Source organism: Rhodnius prolixus, unplaced genomic scaffold, assembly GCF_049639745.1.
Source record: "Rhodnius prolixus isolate KJV_2025 unplaced genomic scaffold, Rpr scaffold_4, whole genome shotgun sequence".
Classification (NCBI taxonomy): Eukaryota; Metazoa; Arthropoda; class Insecta; order Hemiptera; family Reduviidae; genus Rhodnius; species Rhodnius prolixus.
This window is the reverse complement of record NW_027411614.1, coordinates 51,757,632-51,777,613: the sequence shown is the minus strand read 5'-3', so window position 1 is coordinate 51,777,613 and position 19,982 is coordinate 51,757,632. Positions and strand designations below refer to the sequence as shown.

The 19,982-nt window shown below is 35.5% G+C and overlaps 1 protein-coding gene across 2 annotated transcripts in view; it reads right to left on the bottom strand.

The window, feature by feature from the left end:
* Positions 1-1,197: 1,197 nt before the first annotated feature.
* LOC141455676 (uncharacterized) overlaps positions 1,198-19,982 on the bottom strand; it is a 43,739-nt gene continuing 24,954 nt past the window's right edge. For both annotated transcript variants that reach the window (XM_074130924.1, XM_074130925.1), the window contains exons 3-9: positions 19,857-19,909; positions 17,999-18,082; positions 16,980-17,124; positions 12,421-12,632; positions 10,218-10,996; positions 4,464-5,007; positions 1,198-3,106 (exon numbers count right to left, since the gene is read on the bottom strand). In XM_074130924.1, the coding sequence (XP_073987025.1) occupies positions 2,672-3,106; positions 4,464-5,007; positions 10,218-10,996; positions 12,421-12,632; positions 16,980-17,124; positions 17,999-18,082; positions 19,857-19,909 (2,252 nt within the window). In that variant the 3' untranslated portion in view covers positions 1,198-2,671. The remainder of the gene's footprint in view (positions 3,107-4,463; positions 5,008-10,217; positions 10,997-12,420; positions 12,633-16,979; positions 17,125-17,998; positions 18,083-19,856; positions 19,910-19,982) is intronic.

Here is a 19,982-nt window from a genome sequence, read left to right as displayed (position 1 = left end):
TGTACATGCCTTCTGATTTCGCATAGTATTACTCCTGTCTTTTATTTAACTCATGTTCGTTTTAGTCGAGTATGAGGATTCCAGATTGGACGTTTGTCGAGGTAACATACTTTTGTAACGGTAGGAAGGCCGATATGGTTGAAATGTACGGACGGGAGGGTTTTTCGGTTTAGTGTAAGAACTATGTGTTTGGATTTCTGTTGATTAACCTTAATTCTCTATTTACGTAGCCAGAGTTCAAGGATATTGAGATGGGAAGAAGGAGAGTTGCCATGACAGGATTATTGCCAGACGATAATATGGACGTATCATCAGCAGTGTAAATGGTCTAGAGGAAGGGAGCAAGAATACTACCTTGTGGGACACTGGCAAGAAAGGATATATGGGAGAAAACGAAGTACCTTAAATCCATAAAATAGCAACAGAAAGGTATGATTTTAGAATGAGGTAGTAAATTTAAGGAAGGATGCCCTTGAGGTTCCACAGAAGACCTGGATGCCATACCCGATCAAATGCTTGAGAAATGTCTAGGAAGACTCCCATGCAATACTGTCTCTGCTCAAGGGAGGTTGCGACGGTGTCAACAACTTTGTGAGCCAGTTGGATGGTAGAGTGGTAACAACGAAAGCCAAATTAATGGCGAGGAATTAAACTGAGTATGAAGTAGTTTGGAGGCGTAATAGTAAAAGAGTCGCAAACATTTTCCTAGAAGCGTAAGTAGATTAAGGGCCGATAAGAGGAAGGGGAATAAATTGGTTTGTTGGAATCAGGCGGATGGAAGAGAATTTCCAAAGAGTGGGAATTGAGTTCTAAGGATGGCATTGTACAAGGATGTTAGAAAAACAGTGGTCATGGTTGGGAGCTGAAGAAGGATGCGGGTGGTATTTAGGACATATCCAGGATTTCTTTTGCTGGGAGATTATGTATTAATCGTTAACTTCTTTAGGAGTGTGTGCTTTGGGTGGTAAAGAAAGGGGAAGTGGGATGTAAAGTTCTTTAGATATTGTGGCACTATGATGAGGATCCACAATATCGGGATGGGGTACTAAACCTTGAGAGAGGCATTGAGCAAAGCAGAATGCTTTCTACTCATCGGATTTATCCCATGACCTGTCTGACCGTTGAAGTGGGTGAGAGGAATTGTTGTATTTTAGAATCTTTTATGCAAAAGTCCTGTGAATAGTGAATTGTCCTGTGTTGAGAGGGAGAGAGTATATTTTGAGTATTGGTCATTTTAGTAACTATGCAATTCGTTAGTTGTCTAGCTAATTGATTGAAAGTTCTTCTATCAGAAGGATAACGAGTACGAACCGTGCTATCGGTGATGTGTGTCCTGATGTTGAGAGGAAGGTTGTAAGATGCAGGTGTCGTCCGATGTTGGATGGTTGTACTAGAAGCTCTATTTAAACTTTACTGTGTAGCGTTAGTTAGTAGCTCAATGTTACTGTCTACGTGTAAGGGGGTACGTTTAAGTTAGGTGTCTAGGCTAAGTTATCACGAAAAACCCCAGTTAATAGAGCCGTTAATAAGAGTAGGTCGAAGAGGAAGTAGTTTGGGATGAATGTCGAAAGTTAGGATGTCAGGAATGTCCAGAGGAAAGGTCATTGAGGGCAAAGGTATCAGTGGATAATGAGCTTAAGTAAATGAAAAAATCGAGGCCAGGACGTTTCCGGAGTGAAGTTAGCTAATAGGTGGGTTTGAAAGGAGATAAGAAGTTGAAATTATATTGCGAAATGGCGTTAAGGAGTTGTCTACTCCAAGGATTGGCCACTTAGCTGCCCCAGCTTTGCATTGTAGTCACCGTTGCGTACAAAGAGGGGGCCAAGGGATGAGAAGAAGAAGTCGAAATGGTTTTGATGAATGTTATGGTATGGAGTCAGTACACAGCAACTAATAAGGTGTAGGAAAAAGTTTCTATAAGCAGAGTTATTAAGGTCAAGGTCGGTAAGAGATAAGGAGACGGATTATAAGGCATAAGGAAAAGAGAAAGTGAACTACGGATGAGGATTGCGGATCCATCTTGAGCGGTGCCGTTAGAATCATTGGCATTGTAAATATATAAAAATGGGTTTTGTAAATATGAAACTTAAAATAGATAAAGACATGCACAATTTTAGGTTAGGCAATTATTATTTAAGACTTTCTACAAGTACTCAAATTAACAGACTGCATTAAATAAAAATTTAAAATGAATAATTATTGTTGAATAATTTATTTGTTAACTATGTGTAATTTCTGCTGTTCTATACTTCTGTAAGTCGAATTCAAGGCTGAAATTTCGTATTAACTCCTTGATTCGAATTTCGACAGTAACCAATTCTTTTTCTTTTTCTAGTTTAATTGCTTGTGTATGTGATGATTATTCAGAAGAAAGAGCATATTGGAGAGAAGAATAATTTGAAATATAATTATATATTTGATTTTGGTACTTAGCGTTTAATCAACCCTAAATTTTAACTTTTTAAACTGTAAGTTTTTGTTAAGGAGATATGTGGATTCAAAGATGGGTGTTATCTGTTATATATCTTATCAGAACCCAACAATTTAAAAAAATGTAGATCTAATAACTTAAGTATATCATCGTCGTCGAGTATTAATACTGCTTAATATTATGAAATGAATAAGTTCTATGAAGCAATTTCTTTAAAAAAAAGGTCATGAAACTAAGAGGTTAGGGTGTAGCATGGCCATTTCGATGTACTGTACTTCTTTTATCAGCTGATGGAGATAAACTAGTGCCAGGATTTCTATGTCCGGCTCTCACGGGAATTCTAGAAGGTGGGGTACTACTTTTGATATTGGTTACTGTGACATTCATTCGTGCCGGCTTCACCACTTCCTGGCTGGGCCTGCCTTGTACACTCTGAGAAGCCTTCAGTGCAAATATTTGATCTGAAATGTTTTCTTTTGAATAACCACTACTATTGCTCGATTTAATCTTTGCATTTACTGAATGTGTTGAAGGCAGCGGACTTGGAGGTGTTTGTCCACTGTTATAAGTTGTAGATTCCTCATTCTTACAGTGTGTATTCATATGATCCATCAGTTGTTGAGTGCTATTCAGATGGATTACGTCTGATGAATCTAGTGACTTTATTGATGTAACCTGCAAAGCAGTGAATTTCCTAATCAGTCCAACAATAAAATATTGAACAGAAACCAACTTAACACAGTATTAGACATTTTTTAAACCATAATGAATATTATGTTTGTTTCAAGCGTTTCGAATATAATACGGACTTTGGAGGGAAGTCTTCCTCAACCGATTCTCAGAAACTGCAAACAAAAAACAGGAACAAAAACTAATTTTCCTAGAGAAATGATTGCAGTAAAAGTTGTGAATCTATATACATGTATCTGTATATTATGCCGAATCAATGAAATTGCCAAATTCACGAAATGGCTGTTGTATTATTTGTGCTTAAATGTACTTTAAAAGAGGAAAGATGTTCTTGCTTTACTCTAGATAGTATGAAGACCATCGAATCCAGTTACTTATTATACTTATTATAGAGACACGGTACTGATTGAAAGTGAATGAAAGGCAGCAGCAGCAAAACTCAAGTTGTGATGAAGGAATGGAAAGTAGAGTTATGTAAATCCTTTTTCTATTTCATTATTATTGTGAAAATGTATTAGAGAAACGTGATTTTATGAAGAAATGGAGATTAAAGTTCATGTGTATGTTAAAACGGAGCTCAGGAGAACACGGTGGACTTAATTAGTTGTGATGGGATGTGGGTCACTATTTTTTTTTTTTTTTTATGATTTAAGGCGCGTCAACATCTAAGGTTATTGGCGCCCGGAGCTTTTTTCAGTGCACTGCCGGCCTCCGGACAGTGTTCTCTCGTTACAGACAACACTGTCCATCACCGAACAGTGAGCTGTAAGAAGCTCCTAGGAAGAGAAAATCTAAGGGTCAGCTGCTGGATTCGAACCCGGGACCTCCGCGTGGGAGTCCAGTATGCTAACCTCATAGCTAATCCCTTCCCTATGGGTCACTATTATAATCAGATCAAAAGTGAAGGCTCCTAAATTTTTTAAAACATTCGGTAAGGAAGGTAACTGGATGCGGATATCATACTACTGCGTAACTGAACAATAATACATTTTCAACAACCTCGGTTTAGAGTTTGCTAGTGCTTTTTGTATGCGATTGCTCATTTGTTCAGGTATAGTCTGTGCCTATTACAATTAAATAACGAAATTATTAATTAGGCAGTTTTGCCAACAAGATGTGACATATACAAAACAGACTTTAAATCTAAAATGTTTTAAAATTTAGTTTGAAGTAAAGAGTTGGGAATTTTAGTAAACGAAAGTCGTGAGTTTACTCCTGTTTACTCTTTACACTGGCCATCTTTCTACTCAATAACTAATCGTCACTTTCAAAATGAATTAAAAAACTGAACTCTAAATTTTTAAATCAGGAATTCATAATTCGTTTAAGTTATTTAGGTTACCTGTATTTCTGTGACGTAGGAAGATAGGATGGGCATAGGCGAGGTAGGTAATTCTGGCGGCGTCTCGTCACCTCCATTCAAAGCTGCCACGAACTCGTTAGCGTTTTCACTGGGCATACTGATGTCCCAGTTACAACTGCTGACTTCTATGTTGCTGATTCCGGGGCCTTTTTTGCCAACACTTAGCAAAGAACTATCATTTAAAATAGACGAAGCATCAAATTTGAAAGAAGCAGGTGTGAAAAGTTCAAATTTCTCTGGAGTGGAACAGCCGGAAATTCCTAGATCTGTTTCCGACTCACTGCTCTCAGCGTTAATAGCTGTGCTTACTTCTTCACCACTTTGGATGACATCCTCAAGTGTGCCCCACACTGAGGATTTTTTAAGAGTACCATCCAACCTAGCTTCTTTATAAGGGGTTACTTCTTCTTGTGGAGGTATAGGTGCTTTTCTTTTTTTGTTACACTGTCCACCAGGACATTCCTCAGCAAGGTCCATTGAAACTGCTCTTTCCAATAGTGTCAAAGAATTTTCATTGTCATACCTGTTCAAAAAAAAAATGCAATGAAAGAAACTTCTTAGTACTTACAATCTCAGCGCTAAATTAAATTTGAGTCTCCAGTTTGTTATTGGACATCTCAGTTAAATTCATTTGCCTATGCATTTTGGCTTAACATTTTGGTGCAATGCGCGGGAGAAACTAAATAAACCTATTAACAAGCAAAAGTATCTAAATAATTTATTTAAATTAGTTATGCTCTTTCTGCAAGAAAATTTCTTTTTAAATAAAGATAAATGCGAATACAATTTTAACGTAAGACATTTTCTTATGCCTGCCATTACTTTTGATTGATTCAGGTTATTATTTACTCGATAAAATTTAGTTCATTCCTCTTCATGCTATTCTTTATTGATACTATCACTAAATTATTTTCTTGCATCTATTGCAATTATTCACCAAAACAGAATCGTGGATTGGGTTAACTCAGAGCACCCTCCGTGTTGAATGAAATTCAAGCAGGTTTTCGCACTGTATATTTCATGCTATGGCGCGCAAAGCTGGGGATGGCAACAATACGGAGAGTTGGAAAAAGTTCAATATTTCTTCCTTAAAAAGGGTTTGGTCTTCCACAAAATACCTCAAGTTATTTTCTATTGTTGAAATCTGGTCTGCAAAGCATCTACTTATACACACTTCGTTTACATCTCAGCAACGTCAAAAAGGTTTTGTGTGATACGTGTGAAGATAGGCTGCCGAAATTTGTAGCAAATAAAATATTAAATAAAAGAATTTGTTGGGCAGGGATATGGTTCGAATTAATAAGAAAATATGATTTTTTGAGTAAGTCCAAGATGGACAGTAGTCAGTGGCGTAAAAGTTTTGATGAATTATTGAAAAAGATAGCGGAAAATGAAATGAGCCGGTTACTGTCTAGAGCTACAAATAGTACATACCACCCCCTCTATAGTTATTTAAATTTCTCTATGCAAAATAATTATTTGAATTCTTTAAGTTTCCAAAATTTCAGATTGATAGTTAGATTGATTAGGTTGGATATGCTGAATTTAACTTATAAACCTTGGGTTCCTGAATCGTCGGTGTTAGGAATTTTCTTGTTTAAGAGAGCAACACTGTGTAGAAGAGATTATTGCGCGGCGGAGAGTAAGAAAGAGGATGTTTTTGTTTGTTGTATGTGTGAATTATTATTGAAGTATTTTGTATGTTTGATTTTGTGACAATATAAAGAAACATTAGTGTTCGTGCATTTTCAATATACTCTTAGTTCCCCATACATTTTCTATTTCTAACAGTCGGTTTCTGCCTAGTGTGCTATATGTGAACCAGTGAGGACCTACACCATCTATTAACAGAATGCGCTGGGTTAGCGGAGTACAGACAGCAATATATTGGGGACGTGATCATCACAAGCGAACAATGTTTAGTACTAATCAATGAGAATCAAAAAGAATTCAATTCACTATCAACATCTACCCTAAGGTTAAAATGGTAGAAAGTATTGTGAATTCAATACATGTAATTTAAGATAAATATCAATGGTGTTTATATTATTATTCAGATTATTGAAACAATTCTACAAAATACCCCCCCCCCCCCAAATGGAGATGACATTTAGAAAATCCGGTGTTTTGATTATGATCAACAGAAACTAGCGCAACAAAACTTTTGAATCCTAACATTTTTTACTAAAATAAAGAGGCAGCTAAAGGAGGATACATGGGGAAATAATTAATTTATCTTGGAAAGAGTTTCTAGAAGAATAACTTCTAGTCATATTTAGAGAAACTATTTTTTCCTTGAAGAGAGGGTAGTTTGTTGAATTCACCATTGTTGCGGACCTCCAAGGTTAAACAAAAAAAAGCTCTACTGTGGCTGTGTGTTGTGTGCATGGACACGGCCGTGTGTTGTATGTGAATACGTTTACGTTACGGGTTATATTTTTTATATAAAATATTTTTATTTATGTATTTAGGATGAAATCAAGGAAACAAATAATTACTGTGTTACAATATAACTTTATTAATTATAGGTCTGTGATTCGAAAAGTACGACACAAATGGCATACAAGATACATCGAGATTTCCGGTAAACGTTAAATCAATGTAGGTATTACCTAAAGTTGTTGGAGAAGTTTCAATATAAGACAAATTGAACTCGCTGAGCATGAAGTCGGGCAATGAGCGGTTTTGTGAGACATCAACATTAAAGTCTCCAACTATCATAATTGGTGTAGTAAGATCAGGCTCGTAATCGGGTATAATTTTAGAGATGATTTTGGAATATTTTAACAACGATCGTAACATAAAGAGTTTAATTTCTGCTAATGCTGTGCCCGGATGGATATACACACACCCGCGTACGAAATTGAAGATGCCATTGGCCTTTTTCGTTTACCAGACAGACATCACCAGCTTTTGCGTCTTTCATTTCCAAATAAATTTCCGAAATGTCAATGTTAACTCTATTACAGTGAAGCTATTGATGTTGCGATATATGGCGACTCCACCGGCTTTGCGACTTTTTCCATTCGATTGTTCTTGAGAAGCCCTTTCCAACCGTATACGATCTCTGTATTTGGTATTGGCTTTTCGACGCGTAAAGGCCGACGTTATATATTTTTGATATTTTTTTTATTCTAACGCCTTTATTTTATTCACGGTCACTATTTTACACTAATGTTTTATATACAATCGATAGATTGTGACAACAGCTGACGATTAAAACTTAAACGAACATCGTAGCTTCTCCGAGTCAAAAGTTATGCTAATTGCAAATCTCGATACGCAGCAAAATTATCTCAAAATGGCGGCGCTTCCCCCTCCACCGCGCGCGATGTATCACAGTCCTCGCTTATCGTAATGAATTCTTTGCTCCTTTAGCTATCCAGTGGTCTAATTTAATTTTGGATGTAGACGATAGATTCGAAAATATAATGCCAAACTGTATCCCCCGATTTTGTTATTAGATTTTTTGGATTGCCACCATATAATTCAAATTTAAAGACGTATTCACGTCAAAATTGTAAGTGTCCCTTGGTTAAAAAGTTGCTCAGGCAGATCTTGAATTTAGACAGTACCGAGCTCTGTTAGAAGTTTTTTTTTTTATTCTGAATGATCTTTGGACGATAAATCATATGTAGTTTTAAAAATGTTTTTACATGTAATTACATTACTTGGATTACATTTCCAGTATGTCTGTTATTGAGTTGATTAGGGTTAAGAAAATATGATGATCAGAGAGTCTAGAAAGAGCGTTGAGTGCTAGTAGACAGAGTAACCATTATCTAGAGCCAACTCATTCCTCTCTTCGAATATTCTCCCTTGAAGCACACCCTTTCAAATTAAAAAGTCCGAAGATTTTAGTTAGGATAAATTTCCATCCCAAACCTGTTAACCATCCAGGTTTTCTAGAGAGAATCGCCAGGTTAGAGATCTAACCTGTCTGAGCGAGCAACCTCTTCACAGCTTCCTACAAATACTGAAAAAGGGAAAAATTAGTTTAATCAGACTCTCCGGTGAATTTCTACAAAAGAAGAAGGGTTTGTTGTATTAATAACGACATTATCTGGGTTTTAAGTCACCCTCGCGCTGTAACGTTCTCTTAAGAGATTCCAAAGATGGCACTCCAGATAAATATCTTAGGAGGAAATGTTTCATCCTTCTTAATCTGGTAACCACCCTCGGAAAATCCTAGGGAGCGAGAAGTCAGTAATTGAGGAAACTATCTTTCCTAGAGCAAGTCATCTTACCCCAATAGATATTCGAAGAGATATCCCGGTTCAACAACTGGTAACAATTTACTACGAAAGCTAGGTTAATGAATGTGTAGAGGTAATGAATTTGGAAAAATATTATTAGTGAAGTACTGGCTTCTGCCCCCTGCCCACACCCCTAATTTGGTAAATGGCCAAATGCACAGTATGAAAAATTGGCAATAGTAGGCATTTTTTAAATAACTGAAGGAAAGTTCCAAGAAGAGAGCAATATTGCCAGATTGAACCAATCCTAGTGTCTCACTCCTCTCCTCCCAAAAAAACCTCCTCCTACACATGGTAACTGCGCTTGTTTCATTCGCATTTCAAGTCCTCTTTAGTCAGAAGAGCCTATATACTTCAAAAAAGTAAGTCGGCGCTCTTGATCCCCTTCACGAAACTCCTGAACAATGTGGTTCCTAAATGGCTTCATTTGATAGTGCCGGAGTATTTCTCACTAGACAGTTTTTCTAATTCCCAGAGCTCTAGCTGCATTTCGTACTGAGGTGTTAGGATTCTCTTGCACATAGAATAATAGCTCAGTAACGAAATTACGAACATTCCTAACCCTATTTCTTGGCCCTTGGCAAATGACACTACAAAAGAAGCGGAACGTTGCAGCAATACGAGCAATCGTTTTTCGGTTTGGGTGTCTTCGTTGAGGAAATCTCTCCCTGGTAAACCCTTGCAGCTGTTTGAGCTTGACGACGGCATTCAACGTATCAGTTTTTTCGTTTTTAGGACGGTTCATCTTGCCGGAACGAATGGAAGTTTAAGGTAGCCTGAAAGTAATTTTAAAAACAAGGCATTGTTTACAACTTATGGGATTAAAACAGTAAGCAAGAGAGCATTTGTGTAAACATTCATCTTGCATTTTTGTTTTGCTCATTGGAGAGACTCTTTTGCTTTATCCATAATCATTATGGTTTTTAATAACATGCCAGCAGACAGCGGTAAAAAAAAATTTTTTTTTTGTTCCAAAAAGGCTTAACTTGAGAACTACAAAAGCAATTTTAATTTAAAAAAAACAGTTTTTCTCACGAAAAAAAAGTAATTTTAGAATTCATAATAAAAAATAGGGGTTCCCATTTGGAAAAAAAGTTAGTATCCCAAACCTGCATATCAGCAGCAGAATTTCGATTTATAATATCATTAGATACTACTCAAAAAATAAAGAAAGTTACGATTTGAGCTTTTTTTTCCATCATCAATAATTAGCAAGAAAAAGGGGGTGGACAACTTAGCCCAGACACCCTGTATTTCAAATTTGAGCATTGTGAGATTTTTTGTTTGTGAATTATGCTGCGCACTCACACACTAATCTTTAAAAAACATTTGAACTCCAAAAAACCTCAAGGATATATTAAGTGAAAACTAAAATTGTAAATCTGCACAATAGAAATATTTCATATAAGAGGCAAAAGAAAGTAAACAAAAATTTGAATATTTTCCACTTAGCAAAGACGTTTCATTACAAGCTTACCTACTTAAGTCTCCAAGGGAAGAAGCTTTTCTAGTTTCGGCCGTCTCTTGTTGCGACGCCGCATGATGAACAGTTATATGCGAAGAGTTGAGCTCTATAGTCGTACCACTTGCGTCGCCATTTTCTGAATCGCTATCCCCAGACTCTAAACTAGTGTGATGATTCAATATTTCGTTAATTCCATCAAGAGGATTTGTGTCTAGCACGGTGGGAGGTTTAGGAGCTTTCCTTTTACTTCTTTTTGCGGCCACTGGATCATCATTGTCGTTGGTTATTTCATTACCCTGTATATCATTTTCAAGTGGTGGTGAATTTCTGATGATCTTTGCTGTTACGCCAGCGCGTTCAACTTCTTCTGGTACGTTTAAATCTGCCGTTTTGAACCCATTATCCTCTTCTATATACATATCATTGCCACTGTTTAAAATGTTGCTCTTAGTGTCATCCTTAGAGTCATCTTGATGTTGGAGTGAGTTATGCAATTTTTCTTTTAAATTCTGTATTCCTTTAACAAGTATAGACTTGACATTGCTTTGAGGAAGAGCAGATGTCTCTTTGCTTGTGTCAACTTCTTCAAGTTCTATCTCATGGAATACACATTCTTCTGTGTGATTACTTCCTATTAAAAAGTTTCTTGCATTTTGATTTCTTTCTGGTCCTATTTGAATTTTCGCTTTACTGTCCAATGTTGAAGGCTTCATTACGTCTGCTGGAACGCCAATGTCTGAAAGAAGACTTGAAGGTTGCTCATTAATTCGCCGGGTGCTGTTTTTACTTATCTGTAAGGAAACAGAGTAATTAAATGAAAGTTAATAACAAAAAGTCAATGCAATATTATTTATCACATTAATAAAAACAGTTTAAAAAATTAAGTGTAAGCGTTAACTTGTCGACAAAAGGTTCACTTGCCATTTTCAAATCCTTTATATCAGTCACTATAGTTAGTTAATTGTGTTTTTTTCTTTCGCAAAGAGAGACTTACTTGTGACTTAATCACCACTGAACCATCTGTTCATAATTTATATTTATTCAAGTACGATTCACTAAAGAAATCTACAATTTTTCCAAATTACAGAATCACTATTTGGAGCTAGTAATTTAATAACATAATGCCATTCTAAAAACTAAAATGTATTAGTTGTAGCTGAGAGGGTACTGCCCGCTAGCTTTCTTTCAGGCGTTTGTATCTTCGTTCATATTCTGATATGGGCCCAAATAGGTATGTTAGAGAAATACGCTTCGTCTATCCAGTAGGACGTTGTATAAGGGTTGACCGTCTTGATCTGCACGAAAAAGCGTAACGTTGACAAACACGAAATTTTGACAATTTTTTTCTCTTTTTTTATTAAAGATAAAATTTTTCTTACTCCTCTTAAAAGGAAGTGCTGAAAATCTATAAAGCAGACATGTAACTTTGCTGAATAGATAATAAGGAAAACCTATCCAAAAAGTACAAAATTCTCTTTAACAAATACTTACAGTTTAAAAAGTTAAGTATAAGGGTTGATTAAACGCCAAAAGGTACACAAATCAGCAAGTACCCAACATTTCATTAATACTTCATTGATATCATTTGAGTAATTTTACCTCAACAAAAACTTACACTTTAAAAGGAAGAATAAGGGTCGATTAAACGCCAAAAGGTACACAAATCAGCAAGAACCCAACATTTCATTCATACTTCTAGTATTATATTTTTTCGAATGTATTAGATGTCACAGACATCCTTGTGTGGGCCTTTTATCACCCATAAATATTTTTCTGTTAGAATAATAAAAGATGTATTTTATTATCTTAGTTCGTATAAAAAGGCATTTCATTTTAACTTTGTTAAGGATATTAATGAAAAAGAATGAATTAATGAAAATGAATGAATTAATGAAAATGAATGAATTATTGAAAATGAATGAATTAATGAATGTTAATTCAGTAAAATTATTCAAATGATATCAATGAAGTATTAATGAAATGTTGGTATATGCAGATTTGTGTACCTTTTGGCGTTTAATCAACCCTTATACTTAATATTTTAAACTGTAAGTTTTTGTTAAAGAGATGTAGAAATATATAATGAAGAAAACGATGAAATTGGAAATTCTATTTTTAATACTTGGTAATGGTTTATTGGACACCTGTAATTACATTTCTTACACATTACTATAATTAATCCAAGTGCACTGAAGATTTTAAGAGAGAAACTAACCTGTTGCAAATCGGATATGGAGTGACTTCTGAAGAACGGGTGAGAGATCTTGTGCGGCGGAGGAGGTGTTCTCAGTAAGGTAGAACTGCCGCCGCAACCTCTACTCTGTATTGATAGTTCTACTTCGTAGGGAGAAGCATAACTCAGAATAGTCAGAGCATCTTCGAAAACCATGTGCTTTAGACTAACTCTTATACTATCGATACGATCTCCTAAAAGAAAACAAGCAAGATGTGTAAGTATTTACCATACTTTTTATGTTAAAAAAATAAAAATAAATAAAGATAAAAGAAGTTTTTAAATAAAATAAATAAATGAAACCAAGAAAAGCTAGCAGGAAATGCAAATTATTGTTTCTCAGTAAAACAGAGAGAAATACTGGCTTGACATCGCTGTGCCCTTCAGTCTGTCTGGACTCTAACTAGAAGAAGTCACAAATATTCAAGTTTTACGTAATAGGGAATGAAGAATAGAAGTGGCGTGAAATAAAAAAGTACGTGATAATGATAAGGGAAGGAATTACCTATACCTCACGGTCCGGTGATGGACAGTGTTGTCTGTAACGAGAGAACACTGAAAAAATCTCCGGGCGCCAATAACCTTAGATGTTGAAGCGCCTTAAATTATTAAAATAATAGGTAATAATGCTGCTTTCTCTCATTAACATTTATAATAAAGTAGCCAAAACATAATCGAAAACGTGATTAGGCAAGCAGAGCTCGATAAACCTAATTTTATCTGTTGTATCACGCATCACAATCTTTATAGCAAATTTATTAATCAATTTCTGTTAAAGATGAAAGTCCGAAGCCGATCATTTATAAGTAAATGGAATGTTCTATGCTGTTACGGATAAAATCTACGGTACTAAGTGTTAAGTTTGACTTTTTATTACTTTATCTGCTAAATCTTCCTTTTAAAGAGGCTAGATACGACTCTTTGTGCCCAATGAGGCACTTTTCCATTTCTGTTACTGGACTGCTCGATATATATGCACTAAATCCATTTTACTAACCTTTGTTGATCAAGGCACACCCACTTTGAATTCTCTGCTGAGTCTAGTTCTCATGGCTAAGACTCTATCCCTGACCAACCGAATACCGATCCACTCTGACCTTATTATATGGCTTTTTAAGATAGGGTAGGTCCATAAAACATCTCCTCAAGGAGGACAATTAATCTGAGATCTTGCAGATTATGAAGAAGGACAAAGAGACGAACTGATTTCCTGCATTGCAATCGCGCTCGTTTTAAGGTTTAAGTCTTTGACACCATGAGACCAGAGGAGATGTGAAATGGTGAAAACATTCAGCTGAGAAGAACCTTGATCTTACAAAAACGGGAGATATTCCATTTTAGAGTAACTGACTATCAAGTTGCCTTCGCAAAACTGCGGCGCTGAGGAAGGCAGGTGGAGAGGGAAGAGCGCGTTGAAAGCCGTCGGTCTGAACACTTGACAAATCATCAAACCAGCTTAATGATGTAGGTGAAATTGATGAAACACAAAAATTAGGTAATATTTTTCTGGCAAATGGCCGAATAATGCGCGCAGTTGTGGCATTAATCAAAGTGTTGCAGCAGAGGCTTCTGGCAGGAGACTAAAGATTATTGGCCACCAAAGAAAGAAAACTAAGGCAATGAAAACATCAAATAAAGTGTGCGTTTTAGAGAAGAGGACCTTAGAATCGAGAAAAACGGCATGACGGGCGGAAGAACTCCAAAACCAAAGAGAGTAACGCAGAAATAGTAGCTGGAGAACCACACTCATAAGGGAGAAAGCTATGGAAACGTAAGAAACATATGCAAATGAAGGCGCTTAAACAAAAACAGAAAAAATTTGAAAGGCCTAAAAAAGTAAGCTGGAAAAAGATGCGACAATAAACCAAAAACCATTGAATTAAGTAAATGAATAATTATTGAAAGAGAAGTTTTCAAACTGAACTCGTCAAGTAAATAAAGGTAGCATCCTGAGAAAGTCAGTTATAATGACGAAAGGAACTTTTTAAAGATTTTGAGTCAAATTTGAGTTTAGCGATCATGATTTAGAAAAAAATCGTTCAACTGCTTAGCTCCAAGGCGATCCAAATACTAGTGCCATCCCAGGAAAATGGCAATCGCGCAACATAATTACCGTTTAATGAGCGTCCAGTAGTAGAAATGAATGTCTCACATATATTCTTCTTCAGAGAAACCTTTGAATCTGCCTCCAAAATTCAAAATTAATAAGAAAAATTCTTCATCTTTTACTAATGACGCACAATAACTTTTGAATTCTTTAATTATCTAGTTAGGCGCATTCTATTCTAAAGAAGTACTTTCCATAGCTGGCGTATTGTGCCGAAACTTAATTGGTCCTGTAACAGGTGGCTAAAAAATTCTTCTATACATAGCAGTACGTCATTTTCTTAAGACTGAAAGTGCAATATGCCATTTTCTTAAGACTGAAAGTTTCCAACAGTTAATTGCAATGTTTTAGTTACTACGCCTGCCAGATGTAGATATTAATCTGGTTTACTGCTGAGATCAAGACAGGTTCGGTAGCTTTTTGAACGATGCTTACAATTGAAGTTTTATATCATGTCCTTAGAGAATTAATACAAAGGAAAAGTCATTACGTCTTCAAATATCGATGACTTACTGATGGTGCTTCGAAGGATTCTCTCGAGATTTAGAAATTTGACCTCATCCAAAGTTTGTCTGTTACTGAATGAAAAGGTGGACTTGAAATTTTTCGCAAATGGCTTTTTCGATCTAGTATTCTTTTGTTTCTCTGTAGATTCGTTTTCCTCGAATACAATTTTCTTCGAAAAAACATTACAGTAGATAATGGCACAGTTCTATTTGTTTTTTTTGCATCACATAGATATCCCAATGATTCTTGGTTACTGTGTCGAACTAGTTAACCATTGTTCCCAATAGGGCGCTCCATTTCTCCACTGAAATAAGCAACGCTGAAAGAGATATAACTAAGTGTCGTACTTTGTCACTCGTATGTAAGGCCCTTCTAAAACTATAATTAATAACTGTGTAAATCTTTTTGAAATAATTTGATACAATTAGGCAAATTATTATATCTAAAAAAAACAAAACAAAAGCGTATTCGGCTTCATGAGGAAGTATTGTAATCGTTTCAAAATATATATTTGACCTGCGTGACATTCGATTGAAATTTTATTAGATTTACCTTTTGGAGTTTTCGACGCTCTACATATTTTAGGAGGGGAGTTTGCCCTAAGTTTGTAAGGACCCCTGTAATACTATATGAACTAAATAATATATACAATATGTAATTCTGTACATCTTAGCCAGAGTTTGATAAAATTTGGCTGGATAAAGAGGATACTAATTTTTCATGTCAATTTGACATCCCATCCTACTCTTACTCCTATTTAGAAAAAATGTTGCAATCGCGTAATTTAATTTGTTTTCCTTTTTTGGGGAGAAGTCCTGCGATTGCAGTATAATTTTTCTTTCTGCCTAGGGAAAATAGTGTATTCAGTATTTAATTTCTCTAACATCTCTTAGGGAGAACTGCTGAAATCGCAGTTCAATTTGCTTACCTTTCTTATGGAAAAGAGCTGCATTAGCAGATAGTCCATGAGACTTTCACTCGGCGCGACAAAGTAGGTTTGGAGTGGTTGCTGGGATAAAAGCTTTCGGGGAAAGAAAGTTGTGCCCAACTAGTTAAGAATGGAGAAGATTATCTACTCATTGATGCGAAATTGCCTTAGGTAAAAGCAAGGGCATCATGCAATTCTCATGAGCATGACTTCGGAGAGAGCCAGTTAAACACTGAAATGAACTCCAGGAATCAAATACGGCATTAAAGCTAAAGCCTCGTATATGAAAACCAGAACTGAAGAGAGCCTCAATTAGGGAAGAAACTAGATTAGTATTGGTGGTAAGGATTGTTAACTTGCGAGACTATGGTGGCTTTATTGGGTAGCAATCGTTAGCTCGTTGAGTCTACAGCAAATCATATCGCGAAAACGACTAGTTGGTAAAACCCTAGATCACATAAAGAAGGCAGGCCTCATCTACTAGACCTTCGGAAGATGGTGCATATGTCTACTTGGCTGCAGCGCCTTAGCGAACAAGTCCTTCGCCTTTCTTAATTGAATCCAATCTAAGTAACTGAATAGCATCAGCTTTTCGAAGAGGTACTGATGGCAGATCAAAATGAGTAGGAAGGCACCTTTGGACAAATCAACTGTACTAAAGGTAAGGGACAAAGTCATTTAAATGATTTTTGAAGGCGATTTGAACGAAGATTTCGAATAAGCACTGCCCCATGAATACACAACACACCAGATACAGGTTTTGCTTTGGATAAATAAATTTAAAAAAGGACGAAATCCTCTAACAGTTTTTTTTTTCGAAATGCCTGCGTCTCTCTGGTAGAAGTTGTCTGAAAATTGGAGTGGAAACACTGACATTTAAAATGTGTACTGCCTCAATCCTGGCGATAGTTAAAAACATGTTAAGTTGAAACCAGACTGCACAATTTAGCTGTTCTGAACAAAGTAATCGTCCTGAAATCTAGAAGGAGATAGAAATACCTGGCATTATGCGTCCACTTTCAGAAGCCGGACCTCTGTGTAAAACATCTTTCACATAGATACCATCTCTCATATTGCCACAAATATTAAAGCCAAGGCCGGTAAAATCATGACTTCTAAGTGGAACCACAGTCACAGGAGGATACTGGAACAAATTAAGAATTTGTAAATCCATCTTAATTCTTTGTTAATCTTGCGAAAGCATTAATCTAGCATAATGATTCTTGAAGTTGGAATTTTAAAAATTGCGTTCATGATGCACAAATGTTTTAAAAAGTAGAATGATGGTTAGTTACAAACCATAAAGGTACAAATTTTAATAGGCATTCATAAATGACGTGCCCTGTTTTGTCTTACATGTAAGAAAATTTCCTGGTAACTTTCAAAAGGGTAAATAAGTTCAATCAACCCCATTAGGAAAAAGTCAATGTTTTCTCAGATCTATAAATGTGGCTGCAGTATCCGGAAAAACTTTTCCATGAAAAAAAAATCAGGCAAAATTTTAATAGGTTAAGAGCCTTATCGTTCCATTTTTGAACGTTTACGGTTCAAAATCTTCCAATTTGTCACAACATTCCAACGCAAAGAAACCGGATTTGAATCCAGCTGCTGGCCCTTAAGAGGTTCCATTTCTCTTCCCAGGAGCATCTTACGGCACACTATCCGGTGGTGGAAGTGTTGTTTGCAACGAGAGAACACGTCCAGAGGCCGGCAGTGAACTGAAAAAGCTCTGAGCGCCAATAACCTGTTGACGCGCCTTAAATACAAAAAATAAATAAACATAATAAATAAAAAAAATTAATAACAATTGGCGCTAAAGCCCATTGCTGAGCCTCCTCAACCCGCTTTCCCCAGTCTATTTGTTGCAGCAACCTTCCAGTTTCTTACGTGGAGCAGTTTTCTGGCATTTTCACTTTCCTTCATTTGGAGAAAAGTTACAAATTTTAAATAAATAAACAAATAAAAAGCCAAAATAAATCATTATTATTAACACAACAAAGAGGAAACTGTACTCTTACTGCAGTAAATGAATCATCCATAGCTTTGCCTTTTGCTATGTTAGACGGCATTAGTCCTACAGAGTTCCACTGAGGCCACTTTATCTGGAAAAAGAAGTATTGAGATATTTTCAAGAAAACAAGGAATGTATCATTATTACAAGTAGCTAATTATTAATTGTGTAATAATTGTATATTTTGCTTTCAAACGCATTCAAGACAGAAATTTGGTTTAAACTGCGTGATACAATTTACGACAGTAGTTGACCAGCATTAACTTTCTCTTTTTCTGTTTTAATATGTGTTTGTGGTGATTATCAGAATAAAGAGCATAATAAAAATATATCATAAGAACAATTTGGAATACAGTTGAAATGAAATTCTTATTTATTACATTTATGAAGATGTAATAAACATTTCATTATTTTAACAAAAAATTTATTAAGAATGAAATGCCAGCATCAGGTCTAGACATGGAATAAATTCTACACAATATTAATTTAATTTAATGCAATAAAAATACTTAAATGATATCAATTATTATAAAGTTTCCAAAAGTAAATTTTATAACTTCAATATCTTCTCTAGGATTTATGAAAACATTTTCAAAATAGAAGTACCCAAAAGCTCCAATAGTTGTAAAAAATCAGCATAAATAATGGGGGAAGAAATATAAACAAATTTAAATAAAACATATTTTTTGAAAGTTTCTAACTGGCTGAAATTGCCTTTTGGTCTTTTAATCAACACACACTAACTTTTTAAATTGTTTTTAAAGTTTTTTTAATAAGTTATTACTGAAGCCCTCAATTTTTTATACACTTTAACTATTTGATCATGTGACTTGTGAAGTAGGTATCGATAGGGTTGAGAGATTGCTGAAGTGTACATAAAGGAGCCCAGATAATGTAAACTTGAATCAATACCTTAAACTCAACAAAAAGCACACAAACAATCACGTTGATTAGTCCTGATAATTAAATAATTTTTCAAAACTTGTTTTATAAAATGTTTGTTCAGATGAGACAATATAACTATCATATTGAGCATTTACGCCTGGCTGCCTGTATGCTCATTACCGGGCTTTCTTTTTAATTCAGAGTCCCCAGGAACTCATACCTTAACTTGCACATCGCCCCCCGTGTCGATATAACACCATCAGGCATGTAAAGAGATATCTCGATAGGCAATTTTATGGGGTGTTATATCGACACGGGGAGGGGGGCGATTCAATGCCACCTCGTTCACCGGATTTGGCACCATGGACTATTTCCTTTGGGGATACCTGAAAAACAAGGTGATTATTCATAACTTTTTTCTATCTCTTCTTATTTCTGCTTATCTAAAAGCATTTCTAAATCTAGGTGTATCAGAATCAAGCCGAGATGGCATCTGTAGATGAACTAAAGCAGGGAATAATAGATGCCTGCAACTCGGTTAAAGCCGAATCTATTTCTTTGGCAGTAAGGGACAATTGGCAGGAAAGAGCATGACTATGCATCTGTAATGGTGGAGGCCATTTCGAGCATGATCTGTAATATTAATGAGGAGTAAAATTTATAATAAAATAGTACTTTTCTTCTTATTCAATCAAAAAACCGTTATAATATCATCATTTTGACATTTCTTATAAGAATCATGATTTAGTTTCCGAGAGAAAGCCGTTATCCATATACATTGGGACACCCTGTATATAGGCGCTAAGTTTGAAACCTCAATTTCTGTACTCTGTCTATTTTCTGTTCATATTATGTAAAGTTTGTAAATAAACATTATTGTAAAGAAAAACCTTTAATTAATTAATATATTTTCCAATTTCGGTGCAAACGAATGTTGTCACCTTCAACAAATTTATATATGTATTTAGACAAATTTGTACCTTTGTGTGATTTTCCTTAATCGGGGATGGTGCCAATATTGAAGAACGTCCATCTAAAAGTTAAAGAAATAAACAAAACAATTAAAGAAGTAAATATTATTATTATCTTTATTACATTTTAAAATT